Here is a 24759-nt window from a genome sequence, read left to right as displayed (position 1 = left end):
CTGAAGGCGTCACGGGCTGCCCGGGCTCAGCGCCGAGAGCCAGGCCCAGCCGGGCCTCTGCCCAGAAAGGCTTTGGGAGCTCTAAGGGCAGCGTCCGGGGCTGCAGCGCTCGGAGCAGGGAGGGGGCTCCAGCAGCACCGACATCGGGTGAGGAGCTGCCAACATCCCCCAAACACCCAGAAAACACCTGAGGGTACAAATGGGTGCCTCTGGAAACACAGTCCGTGCCCCTGTTGAGGGATCTGCTCACCTTGCCCAGCCCCCAGTGCTCAGCTCCCACCAAAGGCCCCACGCAGCACCAACCCCGCAAAGTGCCTGGCGTCAGTCTGGGCGGAACTGGGCTGAAGTTCTACAAATGACCCACGGGAACAGCAGAGATCTCTGCTAAAGGGCCTGAGAAGAGCGTTGGAGAGAGGGGTGCTGGAGGAAGGGTCCCCTCCCGAGATCACCACGAGCGTGGCCACCCCCAGCTGCCAGACCAAAGCAGGAAGGAAACACCAAGCGCAGTGGAACGTGAACAAGTGTCGTGTCTGGTGGAAGAAGTCCTCAATCCATCGGCAAATTACATGGGATAAGTAATTGCTCCGTGTAGGAATGCAGGAACCTCCGAGAGGGCCATTACAGAAGCTCTGGGGAGATCTCTATCAGGAGAGCTGGCCTGTCTCCCCAGGGCTGTCATTAATGCTCCCTGGTTCCAGAGCAGCTCTTCAAACCTGCGGCAGGCGGCCGCGGGCGCAGCCCGGCACCGGGCCCCAGTGCCCAGCTTTAAGCAGCTTCTCCAATATCCCTGCAGTACCCGGGGCAGGTGGGCCCAGCTGGCCAAATGCTTTCTTTCAGGCAGTAGGAAAGGAAAAAGTGGGGATTTTTGTGCAGGCTCGTTCTCCCTCCTTCCACAGGGAGTGGAAATTCCCGTTGCAGGCTGGCAGGAGGCACGGCCCGAGTGCGCCCCAGGCAGCGGGGAGCAGCGGCCGCTGCCCGCCGAAGGACAGCCCGGGCTGGCAGGAGGACGCAGCCCCAGCTCTGGGCCAGAAAGGAGAGCTCCAGGCCCAGCAGTTGAGCCAGGCGAAGGGCAGAGCAGGAGGCAGCTCGCACCAGCGTGCGCTGAGCCGGAGGCTGAACGGCCGGCAGGGATCAGGGGGAAACGAGGGGCTGGCTGGCGCCTCCCCGACGGGCAGAAGGAACCCTCGGTCCAGGAGCAGCTCCCGGCCGGAGCGAGCTCCTCCTCAGAGCAACCCAGAAGGGCCGTTCCCTCCTCTCCACTCACCAGGGTGCTCCCATGCCGCTCGGGGCTGGGCACGACTGCCCCGCTTTCCCCAGCCCAACGCAGAAGAGGTTGGGGCCTCGCACCCGCCTCGCCGCCGGCCTCGTCTGCCACGCTGGCAGGAAGCCCGGCCAGGCCCGGGGGCGCGCGAGAAGCTCCCGCTCCCCCAGAGGCCCCGGCAGAGCTCAGCTGAGGCCTTTTGCGCGGCTTCTGCTGTCAGGGCGCGCGTGTCGCGCTGCGCCTTCCTCTGGCGCCCACGCACCTGCTCATTAACGAGCTCATTGCTCCTCCACTCATTAACAAAGTTTGCTGGTCATCCTCTTTGGCTTTCCCAGTGACGTCTTTGGCATCCCTCACAAAACCAAGCTGTGGGGTGTAGAGTTTTCTAATTAAAGCTGATGGCAGGGAGGGGAGGAGCAGGCTCGGCAGCACCGACAGGCCGGTGGGCGATGGTTAGCGGAGAGCACAAGCCCTGGGCGCTCGGCCCAGGAGAAGCTCCCTGCGGCTGGCAGGGCGGGGAAGCCACAGCAGGGAGAAGCCCAGATGGAGGTGGCCATGGCTCCCTCCTCCCGGCCATCCCTTCCGTCCCTGCTAGGGAAGAACACGCTGTAATTCTGGTCATGGCCAAGGCTCGGTGGCGCAGCCCGGTGCCGACTGGCCCAGCGCTCTGAATGTGCCGGGCGAAGACCTTGCTTCACCAAGAGCTCCACGTCTGCTCCGGACACCCAGACAAGAGCTCCCCCGGCTCTGGGAGCCGTCTCCAACCTGCCCCCATGCACCAGGGGGGACGTTCATGTCCCATCTCACCCGGCCATAAAACCCCTGAGGTGCCCCTGGGTGTCTAAGTGTCACTCATGGTTCTGTAAACTCAACCCCCCCTTTCTTACACTTTTCACTGGGCCTCCAAACTCTCTCGGCAGCTCCTGCTGTGTCCAAGCAGCTCAGCCGGGCACTGAGCACCCTGAGAGTTTGGAAAGACTCTGGGCAGTGCCGGTGTCCCAGCAAAAAATGCCAGCAGAGGTTTGTTGTCCTAGACCTTCCCAGCTCCGCATCTCCCAAGGGTTTCACTCTGGTGAGTCTGTTCCCCTCTCCAGGAGCAGAAGGAACACCACAACATCCAGCCCTTGTGTCAAAACAGGCACAATTCATCACCTCAACAGCAGGGGCAAGGTTTGGAGGTTAATTCACGAGCTGCTGATGCGGTACGGGAAGCTTAACAAAGTTGACTGCTAACTTCTTCAAGATGTGGCTTCGAGAGCGGCGGGTGGGAGCCCCCCCTTGGAGCCCCCCCAGCTCTGCACACCAGTGTTTGCTGCCTAACGATCCCAGTCTGGTTACCAGCAGCTGCCAGGCGGGCTGATGATGTTCCGAAGCAGAGCTTAGCTGATGAATTTAAATTCAAGGAGTGAGCCTCAATTTGTCAGTCCTACCTGAACGGCTGGGGGCCGGGCATTTCACCGCCAGCCGTGGGGATCACACAGCCAGCCAGAGGCAGAATTATTTCACTCCAAGAGGCAGAGAGAAAAGGGGACCTTAATGCTGACAGTCACTTAAGCCTTGCTGCACTGGGACGGCCTCCGGGGCTGCGAGGATAACGCTGCGCTTCCCGCTTCTCTTGGTAGCACATCTCGGGCTGAGGCGGGGCGGGCTCAAAGCTGAAGTCCCACATTCTGTCAGGAACACCCCACGAGAACAAAGGAGAACAACCACGGTTGACCTTCCGCCACTGAAGGAGAAGGAAAAGCAGCCCAGGAGTACACAGGCTGAGCAGTTTGCCTCAGCACGTCAGGTTCCACCACAAGGACCCAGCTACACTTCTCTGTACGAGGGTCTGTTCATCCGACCACGCGTGTGACGGCAGAATGTGGACCAGGGGTTTGTTCATCTGTTACAGAAGAGAATATTTTTATCTATGGTAAATGAGCCTAATCAATACCCTTTCCACTTTCTGCAATATCCATGGTTCCTCCACAAAATACTGTTACATTTGCACCCTCATCTCCCTGGCAACGTCACTTCAGGAAAACAAAGGTCACATTCACACTCGGTGCAATTTCCATCTATTCAGCCCAGCTTCTAAACACCAAAATGAGCAAATGCTACAAAAGCAGAGCAAAAAGCATTCGGGGGGGGGTAGGAGATCTCAATATTCAATATGGCACCTGCCCCGTCGCAGGGAGGGAATTCCAGGGTGGATTTGGCCTGGCCACCTCCGGCCACCTGGGCCACAGGCTGGCACGGGGGTGTCTGCTGGGCAGACTCTGCCTCCAGCCGCGGGGAGGAGCGGGCGCCGCTGCGCAGGGACGGGCTTTGCAGAGTCTGAGGCCGGTGAGATCAGGCTCCTTCCAAAGCCACCTCAGCAGGGACGTCCCCGGGGGAGGCCACAAACCAGGAGCTCTGGGATCAGAACGGGGTGTCACACTCAAGGGACCGTGATGCTGACCAGCAGCACCCCAGGGTGCACGAGAGGGCTGTGGCAACGTGTTTGCCCAAGAGAAGCGTGAAGGAAGTAAATGAAGTTGTGTTCTTCCAAGGTAAATACATAAAAGGCTAAAACTTAGAAGGATCCTCTTTATGTACTAATTTTTGCAACCTCCAAACTCATTATGGTTTTGGCTGCGACATGGACCCTTGTGAGGCTGCTCAAGGCAAACGGGACTCAGGGGAAGGGCCGTGGGTGCACAGCGGGGTTCTGCAGGCCAGTGCTCGCTGTCCCGCGCAGCAAACAGGCTCACGCCGTGGGACTGGGCTGTGACACCCCCCGCAGCACCAGATGACCAGGAGGACGATCGACATCCCCAGCAACTACACCTTGCCTGTGTGAAAACCTCCGAGGACGGTCCACTGAGGACTGTTGATGGACTGAGGTGATTTTGCCAACGCCACACCCGGTGCACGCGGAGCGCTTTGGGTGAAAGCCCCCTCGTTACTCGGCCTCAGCTAAGACTGTGCTGCCCGTCTGAAATGATCCCGCTGATCCAATGCTGAACATTGGGTGTTGATTGACAGCTGACTGAACACGGGCCAGCAGTGTGCCCAGGTGGCCAAGAAGGCCAATGGCATCCTGGCTTGTACCAGCACTGGCGTGGCCAGCAGGGACAGGGGAGGGATCTGACCCCTGGTGAGGCTGCCCCTCGATGAGTGGGTTCAGTTTTGGGCCCCTCACTCCAAAAAGGCCATTGAATGACTCGAGCGTGTCCAGAGAAGGGCAACGGAGCTGGTGCAGGGTCTGGAGCACAAGTCTGATGGGGAGCGGCTGAGGGACCTGGGGGGGTTTAGTGTGGAGAAGAGGAGGCTGAGGGGAGACCTCATCACCCTCTACAAGTCCCTGAAAGGAGGGTGCAGAGAGGGGGGATGAGTCTCTTGAGCCAAGTAATGAGCGATAAGACAAGAGGGAATGGCCTCAAGCTGCACCAGAGAAGGTTTAGACTGGATATTAGGAAGCATTTCTTTACAGAACGGGTAGTCAGGCGTTGGAATGGGCTGCCCAGGGAGGTGGTGGAGTCCCCATCCCTGGAGGTGTTTAAGAGTCGGGTCGACATAGCGCTGAGGGATCTGGTGTAGTTGGGAACTGTCAGTGCTGGGTTAACGGTTGGACTGGATGATCTTCAAGGTCCTTTCCAACCTAGATTATTCTGATTCTGTGATTCTGTGAAAGCAGCTTCTCAGGAGCTGCCAGCCAGGACTCCCCAAACACGAGGGATTTCGCTGGCGTGTGTGCACAGCGTGTCCCTTCCGACCTCCACGTATCTTAACGTAAACCCTTCGATAACCAGATGGTGGCTTTGGGGATGACACTGCGTTGCTCTGATGAGGAGCGTTTGCTTGGGGCAGGAAAGGGCCAAATGGTTGCCAAGATCCCCTGGAGAACAGGTGCCTGCAAGAATGCACACGAGAGCAGAGCAAGCAAAGACAATTTCTACCAGAAACTTCCAGGAAGACTAGCAGGCGCTCTTGCACAATCACTGTCCTGTCTTAGGGGTTTTCAAACCCTTGATCTTGTCACTAACCACTGATGGGTTTTGTTTTCCCCTGCAATAAATATGAAAGGCTCCAATGAAATAAAACACGTGAAGATCTAACTGATACAAAGAACAATTTTATTTTGTTTAAAGCAGAACAGAAGAGCAAACCAGTGTCAGGAAACAGGCACCTCTTTTCAAAGTGAAGCACTTCCAAGCCCTTCAGCTGTGAGGCGCATCGAACCAGGCGGGGGGAAGCGAGCCAGGAGGGCTCCGGCCGGGGACGGGCTGTCCAGGAATGACCTGGCTGAAGAGCAGCAACTCAGACCAGCTGGGCACGTCACTTGCTCGTGCCTTGGTTTTCAGGCGCGAACGAGCTCCGAGTCGTACCCGAGAGCTGTGGGCCTTGCCACCGGCCCCAGGCAGCGGCAGCCAGCGGGGCTGGGAGGCCAAGGCAGGTCCCGCCAGCCCGCGGCAGCGAGGGGAGGCCCGGTGGGGGCGCAGAGACCGGCCCGAAGGCGCCGCGTGTCCTGCTCACCCCCACAGCCCCGCAACTGCCCTGGGCTCCGCGCTGGGTCACACCCGGGGATTGCTTTGCCCTGAGACCCCCCAAAACCCTGAAAAGTCTGAAACCCCCGAAACCATGCCACGTGTCACTGTTCACTGGTTTGCCTGAACCCAACCCTCACAACTAGGCAGAGCTTCCGTAGCTCCTGTTAGCAGAAATCCAGACTCCAGCGAGGAAGGGGGACCCCAAACCCAACTACCCTACACAATTCCTAAACGGCTGCGCTACGGAAGAGAGAGAAGAGGGGAAATCTTCCACGTGGCACCTAGGCCAAGATATTGGAGCTGGAATCCCCACAAGCGAAGCGGATATCATGGGCAAGGCAAGGCCCGCAGGGCTCCTTTCCAAAATCCACCAGGAAGTTCTTGTTGACGGCGAGGCCTCCATTCTCAGTGTCCACATCAATCTGCAGCATGACGGAGCCTTCCCTGCGAGGGGACAAGAGCGCAGCCGTTAGAGGAAGCAAAGCAGGGCCCTGGGCAGGAGATCGTGCCCGTCACCCTCCTGCTGCCGATGGAGGAAGAGGCTTTCCCTGAGCATCTCATCTTCTGCAGGGAGGGGGCGGAGGCTCAGGTTCGACGCTTTCCCTGAGTCCTCAGGGGACGTGAGGAAGCCGCTACGCGGGGTGCGAGGGGCAGGCTGGAGCTCGCCTTTGTGTGGAGACGGTCGTCTGTTTGCTAAATCGAAACAGCTCTGGGGGCTGCAGCGGGAGGTGCTGGGGCAGAGCCGTGGCCCGGCTCCCAGAGACCCGCAGGTGGGTTCACTCCACCCTTCAGCCCAAAAGCCCGCCCCGAGGAGGCCTCATGCCCCCAAACACTTCTCACCTGACCATGCACGGGTAAAACTGCTTGTTCCACGTGCTGTAGAAGGAGTTGGTGACGTAGAGCCTCTTGCCATCCAGGCTGAGCTGCATCTTGCAGGGGCCACCGTACACCCTCTTGCACTGCAGACACAGCGCACGGCACCGCGGTTACCGGCTGCGCAGGAGGTGGGAGCCGGGCAGAGCAGAGCGGCCCCCTCCCCTCCCCTCCCGGCACAGCGAGCTGCCAGACCCCAGGGACACGCGGCACCTCAGCGGGGACCTTGCCCAGACACCCTGTGCCCAGAGTCAGCGGCGCAGAGCCGAAGGCCGGAGGATGCCAGAGGCCAGCGAGGACGCAGAACTCACCTTGACCACCAAGGGCTCAGGCTGGCACTTCAGCTCTTCATCCGGGCACACGGACACGGACCCGCATCTGGTGAGGAGGCCTCCCACAAAGACCTGCGAGCGAGGCAACGGGACACACGTTGCCGTGTCATCCACCCACCCCAGCTCCTGCTGAGGAACCCACAGCGCAACCCCGCTGCTCCTGCCTCACCTGTCCCACCAGCCTGGGCTTGCAGGTTTTGGAGAGCTCGTACTGGCGGATGTCTCCGTGCCACCAGTTGCTGAGATACAGGAACCTGTCGTCCATGGAGATGATGATGTCGGCTGTGAAGGCTGGGGCACAGAAACGAGGAGCTCCAGAAAGGCAGCAGCCACAGCAAAGCTGCCCGGCCCCCAGCCCCAGCTCCCATCTCTCCCCGCCGTTCTCTGCCCGTGCCTCTAGCTCAGGAGACCTGCCCGGGCGCGCAGGCTCCTGCCGGGGCAGCGGCGTCTGCTCAGGGGCGTGCAGAGCCCCGCAGCCCCTCCAACAAGCCTCCGTGGCGACTGCGCAGCGAGGCTTTGGGGGTCAGCGAGGGGGCTTTGCCAGGCTGCACAGCACAACGCTGCGGCAGGAGAAAGGAAACCCCACTCAGAGCACACGAACCTGGCATCTTGGGCATAATCCAATCTGTCACGTTTATGGCCGGAATCCGAATCACCTCCTCTACTTCCCAGCAGCCTCTCTGCACAAGAAACAGAGGCCCCGCACCGTCAGTGCTCCTGGCTGGCCAGGCAGGACCCTCCCCTGCACCCACACGCTGGCACGGGCAGGCAGAGCTGCCCGAGGACGGCTGCTGCGGCACCGGCTGCTCCCAGCAGAGACAACGGGGCAGCGTCGTCTGACACCGACAGCAAGACGGGGCTTCATCGCTCAACCCCCCGCTGCTCGTCTGCCCTGGCCACGGGCACAAGACTTGCCTCACACTTGTAGAAGCGGTAGGTGACACCGCTCAGGACGCAGCTGACGTATCCCTCGGCAGCGTCGGGGTTGCGGAGGAATCGAACGTTCAGGGGCAGAGAGTCCTCGCCCAGGTCAAAGCACTGGCTGAGGGTGTGGCAGGACAAGTTCCAGAAGTTCAGACGGCGCCCGTAGACCCCTGAGGAGAAGGAAAACCCAGTCAGAAGAGGGGGCTACCCACGGACACTAATCCCTCCCCAGAACGCTGAGGGCAGGGACAGCTGCGGCAGCGACTTGCCAGAATCGGCCAAGGAACTGCAGAGCTGTAGGGAGGCGCGGGAGAAGGCAGGGCCTGGCCTGTTGCGAGGGCAGATGCTGCAGATGGGCCGTTCGGGGAGAACCCTGCCCGTCCCCGCTCCCCGACGGCATCGCCACCTGCCCACCACCTCGCCGAGATCCGGCTCAGCACGTGTGTCCGTGTTTCCTCACCTTTCTTCAGGTCGCAGGGGTTAAACCCGTATCCCGCAATTTTTGGGACAACTCCAGCAGAGCTGACCAGAACATTGTGGCGTGGCTGCAAGCAGAAGTCGCACCCCCTTGGGGGGGGTTCACACTCATTTTCCCAGTTCCCCTTGAGCTCAAAGGTCTCTCCATCCAGCACGATAAATCCACCTGTGACACAAAAGGGGACACGCGACAAGTCACACACGCCATTGCTGAACAGGCAACAGGCTAAGATACGGTAAGATGTCCTAAGACATGCTAAGACATGCTAAGACACACTTTAGCCATGCTAAGACAGGTCGGCTGAACCCCTGAATGTGCGGAGGAGACCAGCTTTGCCTCTAACGTTGTCTCCACGTCCCCACTCTGTGCCTCAGCTCGTGGGTGATGGTTGTGCTCACACCAGCACAGAAGGACGGGGAGTTACAAACAAGTTATCTCACGTTTGCTGTTTGAAACCTGAAAGCCTGACGGTGTTCAGCTCGTTCTTTTGCTAATAGGAATCCTGTTCCTGGAACGGTTACAGGAAAACGTACCTTTGCCATTGCCAGCTGCATCTCCCCTGTTGGCAATCAAGATATCGCCGTTAGGCAGGCTGTGGACGGTACCAAGGTAGCCCTTGTTGCACTTGCAGAAGACTTTCACTGGCTCAATCGTCTGAAAAAAGTTGACACACACACACAAGCCCCCTTCAGCCTCCAGCCTCTCAGTTCATTTCACACTCCCTGGCAGAGCCCGTGGCCACCGGAGACTCCTGGAAATCCCTGACACTGGCAGGAACCTGCTTTCCAAGAACTCGCCCGCGCCAGGGCCTGCTCCTGGCAGAGGAGCCCAGAACCTCGAGCTCCCCTCTGCACGGACAAGAAGCACCACCTGAGCCCCAGCAGCCCGGCTGCCTGTGGCACCACTTGGGCCGTTGGACTCTCTCTGAAAGCCACGGGCACACAGGGACAGCGCCGTGGCAACGGGAGCCCGCCGCGCTCGGAAAGGAGAGTGCTGAGAGGGAAGCGTGACCCAGCCCTCTGCAATCAGGGAAGGAGAGAAGAGGCAGAGGGAACCCTCCTTCCCTGGGTACCATTCCAGAAGCACCAGGGCCCAGCCCCTGCCCAGAAACTTGTCCTGGGATCACCTCCAGCGTACCTTGCACAGCTTGGGAGCCCGGCACTGGGAACCCACATCCACCACGTAGATGCGTGAAGAAATCAAACTGGGAAGGATCAGCTTGTTCCTTTTCAGGGTGACATTGCCCACGCAGGCGCAGCCAGCGCTCCACCCCGAGGAATGCAGCTCGTCTTTGAGGTTGGGCATGGGCAGGCGGTGGATCACCTAAGGCAGTCAAGGGAGAGTTAGGGTCCGCGGGGAGGGACGGGGGCTTCACTGCAACCAGCAGTTTAGAGGTGGTAACACCACTCCCTGCATCAGAGGAGATCTGTGGGAAGGTTCAAGCTCCAGTGTGACTGAGCAGGTCAAAGACGCACAGGAGATGCAGATAATCTTCCTCGGCAGCCCCAGAGACAGGCGCGTGCCGGTCTCCCCGTGGGGCGGCGGGTTGGCGCAGTGCGGAGCAGAACAGCCCTGGCACGGCGGCACAACAGAACCAGGCTGAGCTCTGCGGAAGGGCCCAAGCCAGGGCGCTGAGACAGGGAGGTGCAGGAAGACAAGAAGGTGCGAGGCATAAAGGGGCAGCCAGCGTGCCAGGGGGCTGTGGAGCCGTCTGAGCTTCCCCAGCAGAAGAGAGAAAAGTCCTGAGTGCGGAGGCACCGCGAAGCACAGAGCCAGCAGCCGGTCCCCAGCCCAGTACAAGCCCAGTACAAGCCCAGTGCAGACGCAGGTACCTGGCCATAACAGGAAGATTTGGGGTTGAGATCGACGGTGGCCAGGAAGTCAGGTTGGTCGATGCACGTTCCCCTGTAGGTACAGGTCACGTAGGCCACCTCCTCTCTAGGAGCTGCTGTGGAGAAAGCTTGTGTTAAAACAGGCCATGGACTGGCCGGGCAGGAAAAGAAAAGCTTCAACAGGCTCTCGGACAGGACTGAACTTATTTTTGTAGGTGCTGCGACCTTCCTACGGGCAGCTGAACCGGATGGTCGTTGTAGGTCCTGTCCAGCTGGAACTGTTCTGTTCTATTCTATTCTATTCTATTCTATTCTATTCTATTCTATTCTATTCTATTCTTTCTAGTTTTCTATTCTATTCCTTATTCTATTCTATTCTATTCCGCCCACCCCAAAACGCGCTGGCGAGGACTTGCCTTTCACAGCATTCGTGCAGGGGGAGCACTCGTAGCACTGAGCTCTGCATCTGTCTGGTTTGGGGAGAAGAGAAGGAGAAATGAGAAACATCCCCATCCTTGCGAGGCGCCTGCTCAGAAGCCTCTGTCCCGCCAGACGGAGCTTCCCCCAGCCCAGCTGCCCGTCCCCTGCTGCTGGGCTGGCACCAGCAGAGCACAGACCCGGGAGAGGATCCTCCCTGGAGAGCCGCCGGGGACATCAACCCGACGGGTTCCAGGGTGGGATGTCTGCAGCCTCCCGGCAGCGGCTGGAGCCAGATCCGGGACGGGGCTCCGAGGCCGGGGGGTGCCGTGGGCTGCGGGGAGGCTGCAGAGTCTCTCTTACCCATGTCGAAGGTGCCGGGGTCCCTCTCCTCGGGAGCGGAGGTGCTGGAGCTGGGGGTGCCGCTTGCTGTTGCCTCGCCGGGGTGGGTCGAGTTGTGCCGAGGCTGCTCCCAGGGGCCTTATATAGAGGCAAAGGGGTGGGGGAGAAGCGAGGTGCCAAGGGAGGAGCCATCGCTCCACAGTGTTTGGGAGGTGCCAGACCAGCGCTGTGGCTTGTTTCCGCCTCGCGAAGCACCAATCTGCAGGAGAAATCTGCTGGTCCATGCAGGTCTTTTCCTTAAACAACCTCCCGTATCTGATCCTGGGGCTCTGATGGTTTCCACTGGGACGTACTGGGCTCCGGAGGCCTCCGTGTCCCAGCCAAGACACCAGCTAATTAAAGCTGCCCCCCGTCCCCAGGTTCCGGCCACACAAACGTGCAGTGGCAGCAAATTCCACGGGAGGGGTGGCAAGTCCAGCTCGACAATCGGCCCCACCAGCAGCCTCTGGAAATGACAAGGTTTGCAGAGACAGAGGCCACCAGAGGCTCCTCTGAGAGCTGGACCCTGACAGAAGGCACGTCTCTGCCGCAGGGCTGAGCTGAAGGCGTCACGGGCTGCCCGGGCTCAGCGCCGAGAGCCAGGCCCAGCCGGGCCTCTGCCCAGAAAGGCTTTGGGAGCTCTAAGGGCGGCGCCCGGGGCTGCAGCGCTCGGAGCAGGGAGGGGGCTCCAGCAGCACCGACATCGGGTGAGGAGCTGCCAACATCCCCCAGAAACACCCAGAAAACACCTGAGGGTACAAATGGGTGCCTCTGGAAACACAGTCCGTGCCCCTGTTGAGGGATCTGCTCGCCTTGCCCAGCCCCCAGTGCTCAGCTCCCACCAAAGGCCCCACGCAGCACCAACCCCGCAAAGTGCCTGGCGTCAGTCTGGGCGGAACTGGGCTGAAGTTCTACAAATGACCCACGGGAACAGCAGAGATCTCTGCTAAAGGGCCTGAGAAGAGCGTTGGAGAGAGGGGTGCTGGAGGAAGAGTCCCCTCCCGAGATCACCAGGAGCGTGGCCGCCACCAGCTGCCAGACCAAAGCAGGAAGGAAACACCAAGCGCAGTGGAACGTGGACAAGTATCGTGTCTGGTGGAAGAAGTCCTCAATCCGTCGGCAAATTACACGGGATAAGTAATTGCTCCGTGTAGGAATGCAGGAACCTCCGAGAGGGCCATTACAGAAGCTCTGGGGAGATCTCTATCAGGAGAGCTGGCCTGTCTCCCCAGGGCTGTCATTAATGCTCCCTGGTTCCAGAGCAGCTCTTCAAACCTGCGGCAGGCGGCCGTGGGCGCAGCCCGGCACCTGGCCCCAGTGCCCAGCTTTAAGCAGCTTCTCCAATATCCCTGCAGTACCCGGGGCAGGTGGGCCCAGCTGGCCAAATGGCCACGCCGCTCGGGGCTGGGCACAACTGCCCCGCTTTCCCCAGCCCAACGCAGAAAAGGTTGGGGCCTCGCACCCGCCTCGCCGCCGGCCTCGTCTGCCGCGCTGGCAGGAAGCCCGGCCAGGCCCGGGGGCGCGCGAGAAGCTCCCGCTCCCCCAGAGGCCCCGGCAGAGCTCAGCTGAGGCCTTTTGCGCGGCTTCTGCTGTCAGGGCGCGCGTGTCGCGCTGCGCCTTCCTCTGGCGCCCACGCACCTGCTCATTAACGAGCTCATTGCTCCTCCACTCATTAACAAAGTTTGCTGGTCATCCTCTTTGGCTTTCCCAGTGACGTCTTTGGCATCCCTCACAAAACCAAGCTGTGGGGTGTAGAGTTTTCTAATTAAAGCTGATGGCAGGGACGGGAGGAGCAGGCTCGGCAGCACCGACAGGCCGGCGGGCGATGGTTAGCGGAGAGCACAAAGAGCACAAGCCCTGGGCACTCGGCCCAGGAGAAGCTCCCTGCGGCTGGCAGGGCGGGGAAGCCACGGCAGGGAGAAGCCCAGATGGAGGTGGCCACGGCTCCCTCCTCCCGGCCATCCCTTCCGTCCCTGATAGGGAAGAACACGCTGTAATTCTGGTCATGGCCAAGGCTCGGTGGCGCAGCCCGGTGCCAACTGGCCCAGCGCTCTGAATGTGCCGGGCGAAGACCTTGCTTCACCAAGAACTCCACGTCTGCTTCGGACACAGCCCAGCACACGGGGGGCTGTCGGGGCTGCCAGCGCCCGTTACTGGCGAACTGTAAATCCATGGTGTGGGCAAAGAGAGAGCAGCCCCAGCTGAGCCTGCTCCTGCCAGGGCAGAGGCAGAGCAGAAGGCAGCAGGACGGTGACGTTCCTGCCCGCGGAGCAGCAAGAAGTCGGTGGCAGCTCACGGCGCACGGGCAGCACCGAGGCACACGCGGCTCTGGGGGCAGCACCCGAGAGGAGTCCCCCGAAGGCGGGTGAGACACAAAGACAGAGCGCTCCCAACTCTGGTACCCCTTGCAGGGCAAACTGCCGACGGGCAGAGGCACATTTAGCACGAGAGGCAAACGCTGTTCCAAGCAGGCAGACTCTGCAGAGCTGAGACCCCCCAGCCGGGATCTCCCCATCACCTCCCCGGGCAGAGACAAACCAGCCGGTCCAGGGCAACGGGGCTCCCTCCTGGCACACACGCTGCCTCCAGCAGGTCGCCTCATCAGCATTTCTGTGTGCAGGCTACAGGGTTTGCTGGAGGGAACGTCGGCACAGCACAACCTCCCTTGTCCCCCCCACACCAAGGCACCTCGCTGCCCGTTCGTCACCGCTGTTTCAGCTGCTCCTTCCCCCCAGCCGAGCGCTTTGCTGCTGGAGCAGGAGCCACAGAGATGGGGCACAAAGGTCTGGCCAGAAGCCCGGCGGCAGTGGGCTCACCCCTCCCCGCTACAGCCCCCAGCTACAATCTGACAAACCCCTCCAAAGCCACAGCCGTCGGTTGTCACTTCAGACACACATAAGGAGAAGTGACTTCGGGCCGGCACCGCAGGGCCTGGCCATGTGCGGCCGCAGGGAGACGGACGGTGACTCACTTGTCGTTAGCGCAGTTTTCTGGCGGACCAGCTCCTCCAACCGACTCCTCCCACGACTGCAGGATCGCTCCTTCTGACCCCGAGCAGCGGCAGCACCGCACAGCTGGGGAGGGTGGACGGGCAGGACCTGCTGCTTCTCCCCTGCCCTGCCTCTGCCGACGGCCGGGCACAGGCAACTTGCCCCAGAAGCCCCTACGAGCGCTGCAGGTCGGACTCCAGGCTCAGAACAAAGGAGAACAACCACGGTTGACCTTCCGCCACTGAAGGAGAAGGAAAAGCAGCCCAGGAATACACAGGCTGAGCAGTTTGCCTCAGCACGTCAGGTTCCACCACAAGGACCCAGCTACACTTCTCTGTACGAGGGTCTGTTCATCCGACCACGCGTGTGACGGCAGAATGTGGGCCAGGGGTTTGTTCATCTGTTACAGAAGAGAATAATTTTATCTATGGTAAATGAGCCTAAGACACGTGAAGATCTAACTGATGCAAAGAACAATTTTATTTTGTTTAAAGCAGAACAGAAGAGCAAACCAGTGTCAGGAAACAGGCACCTCTTTTCAAAGTGAAGCACTTCCAAGCCCTTCAGCTGTGAGGCGCATCGACCCAGGCGGGGGGAAGCGAGCCAGGAGGGCTCCGGCTGGGGACGGGCTGTCCAGGAATGACCTGGCTGAAGAGCAGCAACTCAGACCAGCTGGGCACTTCACTTGCTCGTGCCTTGGTTTTCAGGTGCGAACGAGCTCCGAGTCGTACCCGAGAGCTGTGGGCCTTGCTACCGGCCCCAGGCAGCAGCAGCCAGCGGGGCTGGGAGGCCAAGGCAGGTCCCGCCAGCCCGCGGCAGCGAGGGGAGGCCCGGCGGGGGCGCAGAGACCGGCCCAAAGGCGCCGCGTGTCCTGCTCACCCCCACAGCCCCGCAACTGCCCTGGGCTCCGCGCTGGGTCACACCCGGGGATTGCTTTGCCCTGAGACCCCCCAAAACCCTGAAAAGTCTGAAACCCCCGAAACCATGCCACGTGTCACTGTTCACTGGTTTGCCTGAACCCAACCCTCACAACTAGGCAGAGCTTCCGTAGCTCCTGTTAGCAGAAATCCAGACTCCAGCGAGGATGGGGGACCCCAAACCCAACTACCCTACACAATTCCTAAACGGCTGCGCTACGGAAGAGAGAGAAGAGGGGAAATCTTCCACATGGTGCCTAGGCCCAGTTATCGGAGCTGGAATCCCCACAAGCGAAGCGGATATCATGGGCAAGGCAAGGCCCGCAGGGCTCCTTTCCAAAATCCACCAGGAAGTTCTTGTTGACGGCGAGGCCTCCATTCTCAGTGTCCACATCAATCTGCAGCATGACGGAGCCTTCCCTGCGAGGGGACAAGAGCGCAGCCGTTAGAGGAAGCAAAGCAGGGCCCTGGGCAGGAGATTGTGCCCGTCACCCTCCTGCTGCTGATGGAGGAAGAGGCTTTCCCTGAGCATCTCGTCTTCTGCAGGGAGGGGGCGGAGGCTCAGGTTCGACGCTTTCCCTGAGTTCTCAGGGGACGTGAGGAAGCCGCTACGCGGGGTGCGAGGGGCAGGCTGGAGCTCGCCTTTGTGTGGAGACGGTCGTCTGTTTGCTAAATCGAAACAGCTCTGGGGGCTGCAGCGGGAGGTACTGGGGCAGAGCTGTGGCCCGGCTCCCAGAGACCCGCAGGTGGGTTCACTCCACCCTTTGGCCCCAAACACTCGCGCTCTCCTGAGCCAGCCCTGGGCCCTGCAGCTCCCGACAGGCGGCGGCTGCACCGTGCCTGGCCAGAGATGCTTGTGAGCCAACGGCCAGTGAGAGTCACCATGAGGAAGCCACGGGGATGAGCATCGGGAAACCCATCCCCTGCCATGGCGCCCGTGTCCCGGTAGCCCCCAGACGAGGCGCCTCTCCCCCTCCGAGCACAGAGGCCACCCCAAGGAGGCTCCTTGCCCCCCAAACGCTTCTCACCTGACCATGCACGGGTAGAACTGCTTGTCTAATGCGCTGTAGAAGGAGTTGGTGACGTAGAGCCTCTTGCCATCCAGGCTGAGCTGCATCTTGCAGGGGCCGCCGTACACCCTCTTGCACTGCAGACACAGCGCACGGCACCGCGGTTACCGGCTGCGCAGGAGGTGGGAGCCGGGCAGAGCAGAGCGGCCCCCTCCCCTCCCCTCGTGGCACAGCGAGCTGCCAGACCCCACAGACATGTGGCACCACAGCGGGGACCTTGCCCAGACACCCTGTGCCCAGAGTCAGCGGCGCAGAGCCGAAGGCCGGAGGATGCCAGAGGCCAGCGAGGACGCAGAACTCACCTTGACCACCAAGGGCTCGGGCTGGCACTTCAGCTCTTCATTCCGGCACACGGACACGGACCCGCATCTGGTGAGGAGGCCTCCCACAAAGACCTGCGAGCGAGGCAACGGGACACACGTTGCCGTGTCATCCACCCACCCCAGCTCCTGCTGAGGAACCCACAGCGCAACCCCGCTGCTCCTGCCTCACCTGTCCCACCAGCCTGGGCTTGCAGGTTTTGGAGAGCTCGTACTGGCGGATGTCTCCGTGCCACCAGTTGCTGAGATACAGGAACCTGTCGTCCATGGAGATGATGATGTCGGCTGTGAAGGCTGGGGCACAGAAACGAGGAGCTCCAGAAAGGCAGCAGCCACAGCAAAGCTGCCCGGCCCCCAGCCCCAGCTCCCATCTCTCCCCGCCGTTCTCTGCCCGTGCCTCTAGCTCAGGAGACCTGCCCGGGCGCGCAGGCTCCTGCCGGGGCAGCGGCGTCTGCTCAGGGGCGTGCAGAGCCCCGCAGCCCCTCCAACAAGCCTCCGTGGCGACTGCGCAGCGAGGCTTTGGGTGTCAGCGAGGGGGCTTTGCCAGGCTGCACAGCACAACGCTGCGGCAGGAGCAAGGAATCCCCCCTCAGGGCACACGAACCTGGCATCTTGGGCATAATCCAATCTGTCACGTTTATGGCCGGAATCCGAATCACCTCCTCTACTTCCCAGCAGCCTCTCTGCACAAGAAACAGAGGCCCCGCACCGTCAGCGCTCCTGGCTGGCCAGGCAGGACCCTCCCCTGCACCCACACGCTGGCACGGGCAGGCAGAGCTGCCCGAGGACGGCTGCTGCGGCACCGGCTGCTCCCAGCAGAGACAACGGGGCAGCGTCGTCTGACACCGACAGCAAGATGGGGCTTCATCGCTCAACCCCCCGCTGCTCGTCTGCCCTGGCCGCGGGCACAAGACTTGCCTCACACTTGTAGAAGCGGTAGGTGACACCGCTCAGGGCACAGCTGACGTATCCCTCGGCAGCGTTGGGGTTGTGGAGGAATCGAACGTTCAGGGGCAGAGAGTCCTCCCCCAGGTCAAAGCACTGGGTGAGGTTGCGGCAGGACAAGTTCCAGAAGTTCAGACGGCGCCCGTAGACCCCTGAGGAGAAGGAAAACCCAGTCAGAAGAGGGGGCTACCCAAGGACACTAATCCCTCCCCAGAACGCTGAGGGCAGGCACAGCCGCGGCAGCGACTGGCCAGAATCGGCCGAGAAACTGCAGAGCTGTAGGGAGGCGCGGGACAAGGCAGGGCCCGGCCTGTCGCGAGGGCAGAGGCTGCAGATGGGCCATTCGGGGAGAACCCTGCCCGTCCCCGCTCCCTGACGGCATCGCCACCCGCCCACCACCTCGCCGAGATCCGGCTCAGCACGTGTGTCCGTGTTTCCTCACCTTTCTTCAGGTCACAGGGGTTAAACCCGTATCCCGCACGTTTTAGGACAACTCCAGCAGAGCTGACCAGAACATCGTGGCGTGGCTGCAAGCAGAAGTCGTACCCTGTCGGGGGGACTTGACACTCATTTTCCCAGTTCCCCTTGAGCTCAAAGGTCTCTCCATCCAGCACGATAAATCCACCTGTGACACAAAAGGGGATGCATGACAAGTCACACACGCCATTGCTGAACAGGCAACAGGCTAAGATACGGTAAGATGTCCTAAGATGTGCTAAGACATGCTCAGAAATCCTAAGACATATGAAGACACGCTATAGACATGCTTTAGCCGTGCTAAGACAGGTCGGCTGAACCCCTGAATGAGCGGAGACCAGCTTTGCCTCTAACCTTGTCTCCACGTCCCCACTCTGCGCCTCAGCTCGTGGGTGATGGTTGTGCTCACACCAGCACAGAAGGACGGGGAGTTACAAACAAGTTATCTCACGTTTGCTGTTTGAAACCTGAAAGCCTGATGGTGTTCAGCTCGTTCTTTTACTAATAGGAATCCTGTTCCTGGAACGGTTACAGGAAAACGTACCTTTGCCATTGCCAGCTGGATCTCCCATGTTGGCAATCAAGATATCGCCGTTAGGCAGGCTGTGGACGGTAGCAAGGTAGCCCTTGTTGCACTTCCAGAAGACGTCCACTGGCTCAATCGTCTGAAAAAAGTTGACACACACACACAAGCCCCCTTCAGCCTCCAGCCTCTCAGTTCATTTCACGCTCCTTGGCAGAGCCCGTGGCCACCGGAGACTCCTGGAAATCCCTGACACTGGCAGGAACCTGCTTTCCAAGAACTCGCCCGCGCCAGGGCCTGCTCCTGGCAGAGGAGCCCAGAACCTCAAGCTCCCCTCTGCACGGACAAGAAGCACCACCTGAGCCCCAGCAGCCTGGCTGCCTGTGGCACCACTTGGGCCGTTGGACTCTCTCTGAAAGCCACGGGCACACAGGGACAGCGCCGTGGCAACGGGAGCCCGCCGCGCTCGGAAAGGAGAGCGCTGAGAGGGAAGCGTGACCCAGCCCTCTGCAATCAGGGAAGGAGAGAAGAGGCAGAGGGAACCCTCCTTCCCTGGGTACCATTCCAGAAGCACCAGGGCCCAGCCCCTGCCCAGAAACTTGTCCTGGGATCACCTCCAGCGTACCTTGCACAGCTTGGGAGCCCGGCACTGGGAACCCACATCCACCACGTAGATGCGGGAAGAAATCAAACCGGGAAGGATCAGCTTGTTCCTTTTCAGGCTGACATTGCCCACGCAGGCGCAGCCAGTGCTCCACCCTGAGGAATGCAGCTCGTCTTTGAGGTTGGGCATGGGCAGGCGGTGGATCACCTAAGGCAGTCAACGGAGAGTTAGGGTCCGTGGGGAGGGACGGGGGCTTCACTGCAACCAGCAGTTTAGAGGCGGTAACACCACTCCCTGCATCAGAGGAGATCTGTGGGAAGGTTCAAGCTCCAGTGTGACTGAGCAGGTCAAAGACGCACAGGAGATGCAGATAATCTTCCTCGGCAGCCCCAGAGACAGGCGCGTGCCGGTCTCCCCGTGGGGCGGCGGGTTGGCGCAGTGCGGAGCAGAACAGCCCTGGCACGGCGGCACAACAGAACCAGGCTGAGCTCTGCGGAAGGGCCCAAGCCAGGGCGCTGAGACAGGGAGGTGCAGGAAGACAAGAAGGTGCGAGGCATAAAGGGGCAGCCAGCGTGCCAGGGGGCTGTGGAGCCGTCTGAGCTTCCCCAGCAGAAGAGAGAAAAGTCCTGAGTGCGGAGGCACCGCGAAGCACAGAGCCAGCAGCCGGTCCCCAGCCCAGTACAAGCCCAGTACAAGCCCAGTACAAGCCCAGTGCAGACACAGGTACCTGGCCATAACAGGAAGATTTGGGGTTGAGATCGACGGTGGCCAGGAAGTCAGGTTGGTCGATGCACGTTCCCCTGTAGGTACAGGTCACGTAGGCCACCTCCTCTCTAGGAGCTGGTGTGGAGAAAGCTTGTGTTAAAACAGGCCATGGACTGGCTGGGCAGGAAAAGAAAAGCTTCAACAGGCTCTCGGACAGGACTGAACTTATTTTTGTGGGTGCTGCGACCTTCCTACGGGCAGCTGAACCGGATGGTCATTGTAGGTCCTGTCCAGCTGGAACTGTTCTGTTCTGTTCTGTTCTATTCTATTCTATTCTATTCTATTCTATTCTATTCTATTCTATTCCTTCTTCTCTTCTCTTCTCTTCTCTTCTCTTCTCTTCTCTTCTCTTCTCTTCTCTTCTCTTCTCTTCTCTTCTCTTCTCTTCTCTTCTCTTCTCTTCTCTTCTCTTCTCTTCTCTTCTCTTCTCTTCTCTTCTCTTCTCTTCTCTTCTCTCTTTCTATTCTATTCCTTATTCTATTCTATTCTATTCCGCCCACCCCAAAACGCGCTGGTGAGGACTTGCCTTTCACAGCATTCGTGCAGGGGGAGCACTCGTAGCACTGAGCTCTGCATCTGTCTGGTTTGGGGAGAAGAGAAGGAGAAATGAGAAACGTCCCCATCCTTGCGAGGCGCCTGCTCAGAAGCCTCTGTCCCGCCAGACGGAGCTTCCCCCAGCCCAGCTGCCCGTCCCCTGCTGCTGGGCTGGCACCGGCAGAGCACAGACCCGGGAGAGGATCCTCCCTGGAGAGCCGCCGGGGACATCAACCCGACGGGTTCCAGGGTGGGATGTCTGCAGCCTCCCGGCAGCGGCTGGAGCCAGATCCGGGACGGGGCTCCGAGGCCGGGGGGTGCCGTGGGCTGCGGGGAGGCTGCAGAGTCTCTCTTACCCATGTCGAAGGTGCCGGGGTCCCTCTCCTCGGGAGCGGAGGTGCTGGAGCTGGGGGTGCCGCTTGCTGTTGCCTCGCCGGGGTGGGTCGAGTTGTGCCGAGGCTGCTCCCAGGGGCCTTATATAGAGGCAAAGGGGTGGGGGAGAAGCGAGGTGCCAAGGGAGGAGCCATCGCTCCACAGTGTTTGGGAGGTGCCAGACCAGCGCTGTGGCTTGTTTCCGCCTCGCGAAGCACCAATCTGCAGGAGAAATCTGCTGGTCCATGCAGGTCTTTTCCTTAAACAACCTCCCGTATCTGATCCTGGGGCTCCGATGGTTTCCACTGGGACGTACTGGGCTCCGGAGGCCTCCGTGTCCCAGCCAAGACACCAGCTAATTAAAGCCGCCCCCCGTCCCCAGGTTCCGGCCACACAAACGTGCAGTGGCAGCAAATTCCACGGGAGGGGTGGCAAGTCCAGCTCGACAATCGGCCCCACCAGCAGCCTCTGGAAATGACAAGGTTTGCAGAGACGGAGGCCACCAGAGGCTCCTCTGAGAGCTGGACCCTGACAGAAGGCACGTCTCTGCCGCAGGGCTGAGCTGAAGGCGTCACGGGCTGCCCGGGCTCAGCGCCGAGAGCCAGGCCCAGCCGGGCCTCTGCCCAGAAAGGCTTTGGGAGCTCTAAGGGCGGCGCCCGGGGCTGCAGCGCTCGGAGCAGGGAGGGGGCTCCAGCAGCACCGACATCGGGTGAGGAGCTGCCAACATCCCCCAAACACCCAGAAAACACCTGAGGGTACAAATGGGTGCCTCTGGAAACACAGTCCGTGCCCCTGTTGAGGGATCTGCTCACCTTGCCCAGCCCCCAGTGCTCAGCTCCCACCAAAGGCCCCACGCAGCACCAACCCCGCAAAGTGCCTGGCGTCAGTCTGGGCGGAACTGGGCTGAAGTTCTACAAATGACCCACGGGAACAGCAGAGATCTCTGCTAAAGGGCCTGAGAAGAGCGTTGGAGAGAGGGGTGCTGGAGGAAGGGTCCCCTCCCGAGATCACCACGAGCGTGGCCACCCCCAGCTGCCAGACCAAAGCAGGAAGGAAACACCAAGCGCAGTGGAACGTGAACAAGTGTCGTGTCTGGTGGAAGAAGTCCTCAATCCGTCAGCAAATTACATGGGATAAGTAATTGCTCCGTGTAGGAATGCAGGAACCTCCGAGAGGGCCATTACAGCAGCTCTGGGGAGATCTCTATCAGGAGAGCTGGCCTGTCTCCCCAGGGCTGTCATTAATGCTCCCTGGTTCCAGAGCAGCTCTTCAAACCTGCGGCAGGCGGCCGCGGGCGCAGCCCGGCACCGGGCCCCAGTGCCCAGCTTTAAGCAGCTTCTCCAATATCCCTGCAGTACCCGGGGCAGGTGGGCCCAGCTGGCCAAATGGCCACGCCGCTCGGGGCTGGGCACGACTGCCCCGCTTTCCCCAGCCCAACACAGAAGAGGTTGGGGCCTCGCACCCGCCTCGCCGCCGGCCTCGTCTGCCGCGCTGGCAGGAAGCCCGGCCAGGCCCGGGGGCGCGCGAGAAGCTCCCGCTCCCCCAGAGGCCCCGGCAGAGCTCAGCTGAGGCCTTTTGCGCGGCTTCTGCTGTCAGGGCGCGTGTGTCGCGCTGCGCCTTCCTCTGGCGCCCACGCACCTGCTCATTAACGAGCTCATTGCTCCTCCACTCATTAACAAAGTTTGCTGGTCATCCTCTTTGGCTTTCCCAGTGACGTCTTTGGCATCCCTCACAAAACCAAGCTGTGGGGTGTAGAGTTTTCTAATTAAAGCTGATGGCAGGGAGGGGAGGAGCAGGCTCGGCAGCACCGACAGGCCGGTGGGCGATGGTTAGCGGAGGGCACAAGCCCTGGGCGCTCGGCCCAGGAGAAGCTCCCTGTGGCTGGCAGGGCGGGGAAGCCACGGCAGGGAGAAGCCCAGATGGAGGTGGCCACGGCTCCCTCCTCCTGGCCATCCCTTCCGTCCCTGCTAGGGAAGAACACGCTGTAATTCTGGTCATGGCCAAGGCTCGGTGGCGCAGCCCGGTGCCAACTGGCCCAGCGCTCTGAATGTGCCGGGCGAAGACCTTGCTTCACCAAGAGCTCCACGTCTGCTCCGGACACAGCCCAGCACACGGGGGGCTGTCGGGGCTGCCAGCGCCCGTTACTGGCGAACTGTAAATCCATGGTGCGGGCAAAGAGAGAGCAGCCCCAGCTGAGCCTGCTCCTGCCAGGGCAGAGGCAGAGCAGAAGGCAGCAGGACGGTGACGTTCCTGCCCGCGGAGCAGCAAGAAGTCGGTGGCAGCTCACGGCGCACGGGCAGCACCGAGGCACACGCGGCTCTGGGGGCAGCACCCGAGAGGAGTCCCCCGAAGGCGGGTGAGACACAAAGACAGAGCGCTCCCAACTCTGGTAGAAATATAAATCAATCTGCAACCTCAAATCAGCAACGAGCGAGTGAAACCCAGGAATCAGCAGCTTCTGAAGGAAGAGGGAAGCTGCGCTGTGCCCTCCCGCGGTCAGCTGGAGGAGCATCTTCTGCCCTTAATGCCAAACCCCGTGGCCGTCGCGCTGCTGCGCCCGGGCCGTTGGGAAGCCCCTTGGGGCGCAGCCAGCTGGGTCACGGTCACCGGGTTCTCCGCGTTCTCGCCTACTTCCCAACAGATCAGGATTTGGACAAACCATAGGAAACAGCGTGTGCGGACCCCGAGTTCTGTGCGCTTGTGCGTAAGGATGGATTTTGGCCCGTGGGTGAAACCTCCGCAGTGCCGCTGAATGAACATGGGAGTAACTGTTTTGACCCACCGGTACCTGGACCTGCTCTGCATTCGCCAGCTTCTTTTGTTTCCCTGCAGGTGTTTCTCCTGCTTCGACAAGCATGAGGGAGCCGATGGTCCGTCGTTCGGGTAAGGTGTCACCCCCTTCAGAGACGCTCCAACCGGCCGGCGTTTGGCTGATGGCTGAATTCCAGGGCCCACTTCCAGTGGCCTCTGCCTGTGGGTGTTTGCCGTGGCAGCGTCCCCTCAGAAACATCCTTCAGCCAGCGAAGGTGTCGGCACAGTCCGGCGAGTCCACGGCAAAGCTCCCCTTGCAGCGGGGCAGAGCCAGACACGTACCGCAGCATCTCCACTGCCGGCGCGGATCCCGTGAGCACGGCGGGACCCGCTGGGTTCTTCCCAGGACCACAGGGAGCTCTGCCCACAGCTTACCTTCCTCAGCACCCAGATTTGCAGATGTTAGGAAAAATGAAATATATTCATTCAAGCGAGTCCCACACTTTGCTTTTCTCCTCCTTCTCTAAACATCTTTTTGCCTTTAACGTTTGCCTTTTACCAGGAACAGAAGCAGCCCAGGCTGCAGCAGCTGAACACACTCGTGTTCGGGGCATTTCCAACTGGGAGCTCAGGATGGGACCCAGACTGGGGCGCGCTCTGTAGCTGGAATGAGGGACCTCAGTCACCCCGCAACACACTGATGCGCCGAGAAGAGGCCTGAGGCCGCCCTCGCTGGCAAGTTTGTGCCCTGTGGAAAATCACAAGGTAAAATTGCTACTAGAGTGAGAGAAGCTCCTAGATGTCGGCTGCGTCCTGCCCTCACGCGGCCACGGGGGAGATCACGTACCTCTTCCGATTTAAATCGCTCAGTCCTATGGGAAATAGGTGTGAAAATAATCCGGGCTTCAGCAGTACTGGCTGGTAGCAATTTCCTGACAAATCAGTGACTTTCCTGGACATGGGATTGCCCAGACACCGAGCCCTCACTGTGCCCACCAGCAGCGCACACTCCGCTCCTGAAACCGGCCCCTTTGCAAGGAAAACAAGGAGTCCTTGCAGCGCGGTGGGTTAAACAGCAGCCACTTCTAACAACAAGCTGCTGAAAACGGGCTTTTCCACCCGCGCCTTGCCGTTTCAAAAGCTCTCTGGCTTCACACGGTCCTGACAGAACCGCTCGGGGCGGGTTTCGGCAGCAGTCCGGCTGCCCTACGTTAAAACCACACCACGGAACTCTGCAGCCTGGCTCCAGACGGGTCAGGCAAGACAGGGGGCAGCCACCTACAGAATGAAGGGAAGTCAAATCTGTCAGCTAGATGGGGATTTTGCTGTGGAAGCACTGTAAAAGTTGGAAAAAACCCAGCCAAAAGGCTCCTGCGGGGAGTCCCGTGACACGCTGCTCCCCCGCCACCGCGGCCGTGACTCCGGCGTTACCGGCAAAGCTGCGGCTCAGCGGGAGGCGGCAGACGGGGAAGCACCAGC

The 24759-nt window shown here is 60.6% G+C and overlaps 2 protein-coding genes across 2 annotated transcripts; both read right to left on the bottom strand.

Moving 5' to 3' along the window:
* Nucleotides 1-6056: 6056 nt before the first annotated feature.
* On the bottom strand, nt 6057-10319 carry LOC141916629 (methanethiol oxidase-like). The gene is made up of 10 exons (XM_074809322.1): nt 10215-10319; nt 9520-9705; nt 8916-9036; nt 8365-8547; nt 7896-8074; nt 7582-7660; nt 7150-7271; nt 6960-7052; nt 6616-6734; nt 6057-6219 (listed from the first exon to the last, which is right to left on the bottom strand). Exons 2-10 carry the CDS (start codon nt 9685-9687, stop codon nt 6057-6059), a joined length of 1227 nt encoding a protein of 408 aa, XP_074665423.1. The 5' UTR covers nt 9688-9705; nt 10215-10319.
* A 4857-nt stretch (nt 10320-15176) lies between these two features.
* LOC141916627 (methanethiol oxidase-like) lies at nt 15177-19690 on the bottom strand. The gene is made up of 10 exons (XM_074809320.1): nt 19586-19690; nt 18880-19065; nt 18276-18396; nt 17697-17879; nt 17228-17406; nt 16914-16992; nt 16482-16603; nt 16292-16384; nt 15948-16066; nt 15177-15339 (listed from the first exon to the last, which is right to left on the bottom strand). Exons 2-10 carry the CDS (start codon nt 19045-19047, stop codon nt 15177-15179), a joined length of 1227 nt encoding a protein of 408 aa, XP_074665421.1. The 5' UTR covers nt 19048-19065; nt 19586-19690.
* Between the last annotated feature and the right edge of the window lie 5069 nt (nt 19691-24759).

The sequence above is a fragment of the Strix aluco genome, chromosome 30, assembly GCF_031877795.1.
Source record: "Strix aluco isolate bStrAlu1 chromosome 30, bStrAlu1.hap1, whole genome shotgun sequence".
NCBI lineage: Eukaryota > Metazoa > Chordata > Aves > Strigiformes > Strigidae > Strix > Strix aluco.
Note: the sequence above shows the minus strand (reverse complement) of the source record. Positions and strands in the feature narration are given on the sequence as shown.